At 40.0% G+C, this 10307-nt stretch overlaps 1 protein-coding gene across 2 annotated transcripts; it reads left to right on the top strand.

Moving 5' to 3' along the window:
* The first annotated feature begins 718 nt into the window (after positions 1-718).
* On the top strand, positions 719-9684 carry LOC119007097 (signal-regulatory protein beta-2-like). Of its 2 annotated transcripts, none has more exons than XM_037076478.1 (6): positions 719-774; positions 898-1227; positions 1379-1735; positions 1834-1965; positions 2120-2166; positions 2255-2489. In XM_037076478.1, the coding sequence occupies exons 1-6, from the start codon at positions 732-734 to the stop codon at positions 2387-2389; spliced, it is 1044 nt and encodes a 347-aa protein (XP_036932373.1). In that variant the 5' UTR covers positions 719-731; the 3' UTR covers positions 2390-2489. The 2 variants fall into 2 exon arrangements, with proteins under 2 accessions (XP_036932373.1, XP_036932374.1); XM_037076479.1 differs by lacking the exons at positions 898-1227; positions 1379-1735; positions 1834-1965; positions 2120-2166; positions 2255-2489 and adding exons at positions 7773-8105; positions 8214-8567; positions 8666-8797; positions 8951-8997; positions 9086-9684 and having other exon boundaries at positions 735-774.
* Positions 9685-10307: the final 623 nt, after the last annotated feature.

The following is a 10307-nucleotide window of genomic DNA, read 5'->3' as shown; positions in this document are numbered from 1 at the left end:
ACTGTAGCCAAGTTGAAAGGTCTAGGAGGGAGGGAGTTTTAGTCATCTGCCTGGTCAGAGTGCCACGACTGATGCAGTGTTCAACAAATCCATATCAGTACTGTACATGGAGTTCACTGAGGAGTATGTCAACATGACCTCCAGTCAGGCGGGAGTTGGGTGAAGACACGTTGATGTCATTAAACTTGGCGTCCTGTTTAGGATCATAAACACCATATACTAACAAAGGAAGTGTGAGGGTATGTCAGCTAAATGCAGGTTGTCAATGCTCACACAGTTCTGTCAAAGGTCTAATTATAAACAACAAGTGTGAAAACATCTGTGTGGGTGGACCTTCATTTACGTCCTCACCTTTACACTAAAGTGTATTATTTGTGATGTATTCATCATTGTGGTTAGAAATCTCTCTTGATACATGTCATTTAGGGTGATGGGGGTGTGTTTCCTCAACATCTTCATCATTTGAGTGCCATAAAATCCTCTGGTGTGTCTACATGAAAACCCATCACAAAACACTAACAGAAGTTTGCTGTTAGTTCTGTTTGTGTTTCAAGGTTGGAAAAGTGGTCGATATTATTTCCACTGTGGTGGTTCACTGAAACTACATCGTAACGAGGAGCCAATCAGACTGCTCTGAAATGATTCCCTCCCCCTCGATGCCGTTACATTAAGATGAATCTTCCTGTTGTACGATCTGATTTAACTGCTGTCTCAAGGGAATCAACAACAAAATGCTGATCGTGTTTTATTCACTGCTGATGCTCAGAGTCGGACGTAAGTAGTCAAGTCTTTTCTCCACATGTAGTTTAGGTTTATTATATTCTTGCATCATTTTAGAGCAGGGGGCATCTGAATCTATCTGTTGTTGTTCACTGCTCTATTTCATTTTATCTTTAGGATGCACAGACGATCTGAATTTTGAGATGAAGACTGTTGATGTTGGAGATGATGTGACTCTGACTTGTGCCCGTCAGAAGTCTTGGCTCTCAACTAAATTGTTTTGGATCCGGCTGGTTTCTGGAAACATGCCTGAGTTGTTGGGAGGAACACACAGCTTCGATTTTTATGGTGTGGACAAAACTCCTCGTATTACAGCAAAACAAGGCAATGGAACATTTCTTCTGCATATTAGTGAAGCACAGTTAAGTGATACTGGACTTTACTACTGTTTAAAACAAAAGCAACTCAACATGACATTTTTGGAAGGAACATTTCTGAGAATCCAAGGTAAACATCATTTATAACAGCAATTTATATATTTAGATGTTTTAAACGTATATGTAAAGATGTCACGTTTCCTTAAATGATATGAATTAATATACTTAAATACTTTTATTTTCATTAAAGGGAGTAAAACTTTTTTTTTTTTTTTTTCCAGGACCAGAACCTGATGTCACCGCTGTCATTCAACTCCCTCCATCTGATCCGGTCCGTCCAGGAGACTCAGTGTCTCTGCAGTGTTCAGTCCTCTCTGACTCCCAGAACAAACCGTGTCCAGGAGATCACAGTGTGTTCTGGTTCAGAGCCGGATCAGATGAATCTGATCCCAGTTTTATTTACTCTCATGGAAACAGTGGTGCTGAATGTGAGACGAGTCTCGAGGCTCGATCTCCACAGAAATGTGTCTACAGCTTCTCTAAGAACGTCAGCTCCTCTGATGCCGGGACTTATTACTGTGCTGTGGCCACATGTGGAGAGATTCTGTTTGGAAATGGAACAAAACTGGACATTGAAGGTAAAGATTCCCCCCAAAAGATCTAAAATAATCATTCATTCTGATCTCTTCAGATCCAGTAAGACTCTTATTATTTTCTCCATTTCATGTTATCTCAGCACTCAACATGTGGAATTTGCAGTCGGCCACTATACTTGTGTTTCTGCTCTGTGCTGCTCTGGTGATAAGTCTGATTGTGATTTCCTACCTGAGTTACACCATGAAGAAGAAATCTTGTGGTTGTTGCAACGGTAACACAAGTTTGTAATACTTTAATCCATCAAACAGCATATTGCAAAAAGCTAACTTAACAAGACTCATATTGAAATATTAATAAATAAATCTAAATTAACAGACAGCATCTTTTATCTAATATTTTTTATTATTTTGTTTTTTTTAATACAGATGCTGTCATGGAAACAAATGCCAGTGATGGTCAGCAAAGTCAGCAGGTAACAAATGCAAAAGTTAAAAAGTCATTAGCAAATGTAAATCTTAACATTTGTCCTCTCATGACATTTTTTCTGTATCTCTGCTCAGAGAGATGAAGAGTCGTTGACTTATTCTGCAGCGACATTCACCAAGAGGAAACCTCGCAAAGCAGACAGAAAGACGGTAAAACCAGCAGAGGCAAAGATGACCTACTCTGACATCAGGACTTTTGTTAGAGATTAACAATCTCAACTATGGATTTGCTAATTCAGTACAGTATGATTCACACCTGATATCGGTAATAAGATTTTATTTGGATGACCTGAAAATTCTCTCATTGTGTCTGTTAACTTCTCTTGTATGTCTCAGTGCAGCGTAAAAATAATGTTTTTACAGTTTAATGAAATCGATGTTTTCTGTTTATGCTTTGTGTTTCTGAACAACTTTTTTAACAACAGTTATTAAAAAAGATACCAAATCCGTGTTTACTTTAATTTGCACCATTTTCAGTTTCCTGTTTTACTTCATCATTTTTCATATTCAGTTTGTTTGCCATGGTTTGTTTTTTAAAAATCACTACAGTAGTAATCACTGTAGGATGCAGCTGCTATAAGAAAATTCTGTTGTTCAATTGGTTCAAACCAGTGAGTGATTAGCACCTCCCTCCTCTGACAAGAACAACCAATCAGAAGGTAGGAGTGTCTCTAAATGTCCTGCTTCCTGTAACTGTCCCTTTTTAAAGTTGTTGTGATGTTAAACACTGGCCATAAAAGAAATGTACTGAAGTGTTACAGGCCACTTTCCTGAGGCTGAAATAGTCAGTGAGGAAGGCAGAAGAGTCTCACCTCAGTTTGAAGCCCGACCACAACAACGCTTCAGTTTCCATGCAGCGTTTGTTTCTCAGTGCTGACTGTGAATGTGTATTCTGGTGCGTCTGTTTTGGAATGTAGGAAGCTGAAAAACAAAGAACATGAAGAGCTTCTGTTTGAAACTCTTTTTTACAGTTAGAGCTTTTTGTGTAAAAGACAATGAGGTCAACAGTACTGACCGTGATGAAGACGACAGACCACAACACACCCGTCCAGCAAATACACTGCAGGCCCTGTAGATAGAGAGGTTGTGTATGACACTGTGTGGTGTTGTGTTGGATTGTGTTATGTTGTGGTTTCCTCCTCAGATAAAAATACATAGTTCAGAAACTCTCACATTCAGCTGAATGTGTTTCTGTGACACTGTGAGAGCGTCGCTCTGCTGCTGACTTTCACCAGCCCGAGCAGTGAAGCGAGTGTAGAGGATGGACGCTGTTCTCCTCCTGCCTATGTGAGTGACAGGCGGGTTATCACTGATGATGTAAAGCATTTGAATCTCTTAACAATGGCTCCTGGGTCCTTATGTATCACTGTGTCAGTGCATCTTTCTCTCAAGCATGATACACTTTCTTGGCCCTGGCATGGTTGGAAGAAACACAGTCACTCATGCTCGAGCACAAGCACAGGTGTGCAGCGTGGACATGAAGTATAATCATGCGTTGTTGTAGATATAATTTTTGAAGTGGAGCCAGAAACCACCAGGAAACACTGGCTGCAAACAATTATTATTTGTTTATCTTCCCAGAATGATATGAATGCTGGTATTATAATGATTCCTGGTTGACTGCCATGGTTCTAAAAGAAAAGAAACTGAGGTATCTGGATGGCAACACATTCTGATCTTTGAGTTTACATAGTTTAGATTTAACGATGACTAATTGTTTCTCCTTAAGGAATGTAGACACTGCGCCAAGGGTCCTGGAGTTGTTCTTCAGCTGGGGGCATGTTTAAGGTTAGCAGGCCATAAAGTACTAAACTGAGTTTGGCCCCCACGCCAAATGGTGGGAAATGCCCAAACATTTATGTTTATATAGAAGGACAGACAGATCATTTTGGGGAGAAGACCTACTGTTGACTGCAGCCAAGTTAGATGAGTTATGGGAGATGAGCAGGGAGACAGGTCAACTCCTCTTTTAGTCTATTGGATAATTTACCAAAGTGACCAATTAGAAGAAGTGGGTGTGTACTGGAAAAGGGACTCTAAAACCCACACATAGGAAGAGAAGGGGGATGGCATTTGGTAGATCTCCTACAGTCGAAGGCTTAATAGAAGATCTGATGGGGCAGAGGGCGAAGCATTTTGGCCTTGCTTTTGCCATAAATTGGAGAACATCAGAATGCGGCCGATTCTGATTCGGACGCGGGCTTTAGATCTGTTTCAATAAAGATTGCAGATTGATTGAAGAGAGCCCAGAAACCACAAAACAAATTACAATATGTTGCCCAAACAAATCAGACATCCAACTTCTAATAATGTTAAATACTCTACTATTTCAAACAATATGCTGAAGATATTCCAATCACAGTACTATTTAGCAAATTATATTAAATGATACTCATCATATTTAAACTTCATAATCCAAATGAATGATTACATACTACTTACAGTGAAGGATTCACAAAGGCACATGGCAAACTCAGGTGAGCACCAACACAGACTCAGCCTGGTGAATGTTTGGAGAGAAAGAGGAGGAAGGCCTCATCCAGGCCTCTATTTATAAAGTGGGAGGAACAGTGGGTGGTGTTTGCACCATTATTCCACTTGGTCTCCTTGTCATGAGCCACTGACCTGAATCCAGGCTTTCCTTGTCAGATTTCCATTTTTGCCTGGTTTGAAGGTTTGAGAGATAATGGCGAATAAATGCTGCCCAGAAATGATTTGCTGAGATCTGACTGTGACGCCATTTTCTTCTGCCAAGGAGTTCACTTGAATAGATTACCTGAGGAAGAGAGGAGTCGGGCCGCCCCATCAGCAGCATGTTTGGTTTATTTCACGTTCCCAGCTTCCACCAAAATGTGGGGCAGATGGAGGATTGAATTGGAGATTCACTTTTGTATGTGCATAATTGCTGCTTTAAGTCTGGTTCCATAGCCTGGAAAGCATTTTGCAGCTCTGCCTTTCCTGCTCTGAAATGTGTCCCACAATCAGAGAGGAGTTCAAAAGGTTTCCCTCTGCGTGACACAAATTGTCTGAAGGCCATTAAGGATGTACCTGCATCCATACTGTCCAGTAGTTCAAGGTGTATGCAGCGAGTTGTTAAACATTTGAAGAGTATGACCCACCTTTTTCTCTGTACGACAACCAACTTTCACCATGAAAGGTCCAAAACAGTCCATGCCTGTGGACCAGCATGGGGGCTTTGATGAGCGAAGGCAGGCTAGATGAAGGTCTGACATTTTGGGAATGACTGTTTTGGCTCGCCATTTCCGACAGTCTTGACACTGGTGTTGATGTTGGCGAATACCTTGTCGACCACGAAGGATCCAGTATCTGCATCTCATTTCTCCCAGGACACGCTCAGGCCCTGGATGGAGAAGTTCTCATCAAAATGCTTAATAATAAGTTTGGTGATGGGATGTTTTGGATCCAATATAATTGGAAGGATATAGTCATGATCAAGGGTCTCTGCTCTTCGAAGTCGTCCTCCCACTATGATTAAGCCAAGTTCATGGTGATATTCGGGAGACAGGGGAAGTAGTTTGCTATTATTTGGAACAGATTCATCAGTTTTGAGGGCAGCTGGATTGTTACTAGCCCACTGTCTGATGTCAAAACCACCATTAGCAAGCAGAGGTCCTATTTTGTCAACTAGTGACTTGGCTTCATGAGATGCAGGGGAGCTTTGAGCCAGATTGAAGGACCTCCTCATTTCCATCACAGTGATCTTGGGCATGTTTGTGGACTGCGTAGGTGGCACAGCGTGGACTACAAGTTGTTCCAAAAGGCAAGACTTGCCACTCATAAACACTAGGATCCTGGTCTAGTTGCATCCCTCTTCATATGAAACACAGTGGAGGTTTGTCCTTGTTCAAAAGGCGTACTGGATGAAACATACCTTTGATATCTCCACAGATGGCAACGAGATGTTGGTGAAATCTAAGGAGAACTCCAAGCCGAGAGGGACCAAGTGTCCCATGTCTCCAAAGCAGCAGTCAAATACAACTCTGTGTTTGTTTCATTTGGTTGGTCTATCTGCTCACTAGGAATCCTTTGAATGTAACTTGACTGCACAAGATTATCCACTTCCTCTTGATATTTATCAGACAGTTTAGGATCTTTGGACAGGCGTCTTTCTGTAGCACAGAGACGGGGCAAGACATCTTCCTTCGGAGCTTTGAGGACGGGGATATTAGGGGCTCTAAGCAGTGGAGAGGCGTAGCACATTACACCGTCTATATTTACTCTAGCTGTCTTAGAATAGAATAGATCAAGAGCTATCTTGTCATGTTTTGACCTTGTGACCCTATTTTCATTCATATAATGCAAAGTGTCAATCTCAACATCACTGTGGCCGATTTGGTTGCATTGACATCATGGAGAATATTCAACAGATATTATTATTATTACAGATGTTACACGGCCTCTTTAGGGTGCATTTGTCCATTTTGTGTATTCTTCCACATTTGTTGTATCTTTCTGTCTCTCTGATCCATTTGGCAATGACCAGTTTGGAAAGTTTTTTGGAAACTCTGTGCATAAACCAAGGAAATGGTCTCTAATGTAACGGCAGGGACAGTAAGGCTTAGGTTGATGTAAACATTTACTATTTCCTTTATGTATGCTCTCAGTGGACCATCTATATCAGATGTTTGTAAGGCTCCACAGCTCTTTCTGATATGCATTTGGCTCTCAATTTTAACTGTAGCCAAGTTGAAAGGTCAAGGAGGGAGGGAGTTTTAGTCATCTGCCTGGTCAGAGTGCCACGACTGATGCAGTGTTCAACAAATTCATATCAGTACTGTACATGGAGTTCACTGAGGAGTATGTCAACATGACCTCCAGTCAGGTGGGAGTTGGGTGAAGACACGTTGATGTCATTAAACTTGGCGTCCTGTTTAGGATCATAAACACCATATACTAACAAAGGAAGTGTGAGGGTATGTCAGCTAAATGCAGGTTGTCAATGCTCACACAGTTCTGTCAAAGGTCTAATTATAAACAACAAGTGTGAAAATGACTGTGTGGGTGGACCTTCGTGTACGTCCTCACCTTTACACTAAAGTGTATCATTTGTGATGTATTCATCATTCTGGTTAGAAATCTCTCTAAATACATGTCATTTAGGGTGATGGGAGTGTGTTTCCTGAACATCTTCATCATTTGAGTGCAATAAAATCCTCTGGTGTGTCTACATGTAAACCCAACCCAAAACACTAAACAGAAGTTTGCTGTTAGTTCTGTTTGTGTTTCAAGGTTGGAAAAGTGGTCGATATTATTTCCACTGTGGTGGTTCACTGAAACTACATCGTAACGAGGAGCCAATCAGACTGCTCTGAAATGATTCCCTCCCCCTCAATGCCGTTACATTAAGATGAGTCTTCTTCTAATACGATCTGATTTAACTGCTGTCTCAAGGGAATCAACAACAAAATGCTGATCGTGTTTTATTCATTGCTGATGCTCAGAGTCGGACGTAAGTAGTCAAGTCTTTTCTCCACATGTAGTTTAGGTTTATTATATTCACGCAAGAGTTTACAGCAGGGAGCATCTGAATCTATCTGTTGTTGATCACTGCTCTATTTCATTTTATCTTTAGGATGCACAGACGATCTGAACTTTGAGATGAAGACTGTTGATGTTGGAGATGATGTGACTCTGACTTGCGCCCGTCAGAAGTCTTTGCTTTCAACATTTGATTTGTTTTGGATCCGGCTGGTTTCTGGAAACATGCCTGAATCACTGGGAGGGACATTTAACTTTGATTATGATGGTGTGAACAAAACTCCTCGTATTACAGCAAAACAAGGCGATGGAACATTTCTTCTGCATATTAGTGAAGCACAGTTAAGTGATACTGGACTTTACTACTGTGTAAAGGTGGACAGCCTCCACATGACATTTGTGGAAGGAACATTTCTAAGACTTCAAGGTAAATATAATTCATAACAGCACTTTACTTATCTAGCTGTTAGGGTTATATATATATATATATATATATATATATATATATATATATACACATGTCTTTATTTTCCAGGACCAGAACCAGATGTCACCGCCGTCATTCAACTCCCTCCATCTGATCCGGTCCGTCCAGGAGACTCAGTGACTCTGCAGTGTTCAGTCCTCTCTGACTCCCAGAACAAACCGTGTCCAGGAGATCACAGTGTGTTCTGGTTCAGAGCCGGATCAGAATCTGAGCACAGTTTCATTTACTCTCATGGAAACAGTGGTGCTGAATGTGAGACGAGTCTCGAGGCTCGATCTCCACAGAAATGTGTCTACAGCTTCTCTAAGAACGTCAGCTCCTCTGATGCCGGGACTTATTACTGCGCTGTGGCCACATGTGGAGAGATTCTGTTTGGAAATGGAACAAAACTGGACACTGAAGGTAAAGATTCCCCCCAAAAGATCTATAATAATCATTCATTCTGATCTCTTCAGATCCAGTAAGACTCTTATTATTTTCTCCTTTTCATGTTATCTCAGCACTCAACATGTGGAATTTGCAGACGGCCAATATAGTTGTGTTTCTGCTCTGTGATGCTCTGGTGATAAGTCTGATTGTGATTTCCTACCTGAGTTACACCATGAAGAAGAAATCTTGTGGTTGTTGCAACGGTAACACAAGTTCAATCCATCAAACAGCATATTGCAAAAAGCTAACTCAACAAGATTTAAATTTTTATATGTTAATAAATGAATCTAAATTAACAGACCGTATCTTTTATCTAATATATATGTTTATCATTTTGGTTTTTTTTTTAAATACAGATGCTGTCGTGGAAACAAATGCCAGTGATGGTCAGCAAAGTCAGCAGGTAACAAATGCAAAAGTTAAAAAGTCATTAGCAAATGTAAATCTTAACATTTGTCCTCTCGTGACATTATTTCTGTATCTCTGCTCAGAGAGATGAAGAGTCGTTGACTTATTCTGCACCGACATTCACCAAGAGGAAACCTCGCAAAGCAGACAGAAACACGGTAAAACCAGTAGAGGCAGAGACGACCTACTCTGACATCAGGACTTTTGTTAGAGATTAACAATCTCAACTATGGATTCACTAATTTAACACAATATCATTTGGATAAAAGGTACAGCTGCACAACAATCTCACACCTGATATCAGTAAAATTCTCTCATCGTGACATGTTTTGTATTTTTGTAGTCACTGTAAAAAAAAGTTTGTTCGGTAATTATATAAAAGAGAAAAGGTTAACAGGACAGAAATGCTCATGACGATAACATTTAAGTTTAAATGGCTGTCAGTAATATCCTGCATCTCATACATATTAAGTCTTGGTTTATTTTTGTGCATTTTTTATCATTGAAGAGTTTAATCAAGCTGCTGATCGAACAGACTTTTGAAAGGTTGTTGAGTGAAGTTCCCGATCTGTTAACTTCTCCTGTAAGTCTCAGTGCAGTGTAAAAATAATTGTACTAAATTAAATGATGTTTTCTGTTTCTGCTTTGTGTGTTTCTGAACAACTTTTTAACGACAATTATTAAAAAAAGATACCAAATCTATAATCAAATTAAAACTTGTTTATTTAAATGTGCACAATTTTCAGTTTCCCTGTTTGTTTGATATGATTAATTAATTAATTAATATTTACATAAGACTTGGCATCATGTTTAATGTTTGAAGCACAGTGGAAAAACTATGAAAATAATTTGGGAACATTTGGGAACTTTGTCAAACTGTGACAATGTGTGTGTATTTCATATTTAGTTTGTTTGGACACGCAACACATCTTCAGACTTAAATGACCACTGACTGCCTGTGACTCACAAAACGAGAGACACGAGTGACGAGCTGACAGGACTGTGTCAGGTGCAGTTTGGTTAGGTTCAGGATAACACTGAGGTTTGGGTTAAAATAAATGTTATTTATATAACTGAAGTTACATACATCATGCTGTTATGAACAATCATAAATACATGTGTCGGTAATTTTAATCTGCTGGCAAGTCTTGACAGTGTGGTCTTGTCATGCATCCGCTTTGATGACTGCTGGTAATATAAACCAGATAAATGCATTAAAACACAACAATACACACTGCTTGTGCTCCATGATAACAAAGAATAAACAAAACAAAGAGGAGGATGATCCTGGTTTTTGTTGTTCTG

The sequence above is a fragment of the Acanthopagrus latus genome, chromosome 18 (assembly GCF_904848185.1).
Source record: "Acanthopagrus latus isolate v.2019 chromosome 18, fAcaLat1.1, whole genome shotgun sequence".
NCBI classification, from domain to species: domain Eukaryota; kingdom Metazoa; phylum Chordata; class Actinopteri; order Spariformes; family Sparidae; genus Acanthopagrus; species Acanthopagrus latus.
The sequence above is the reverse complement of the archived record's forward strand: the minus strand, read 5'-3'. Positions and strand labels throughout refer to the sequence as shown.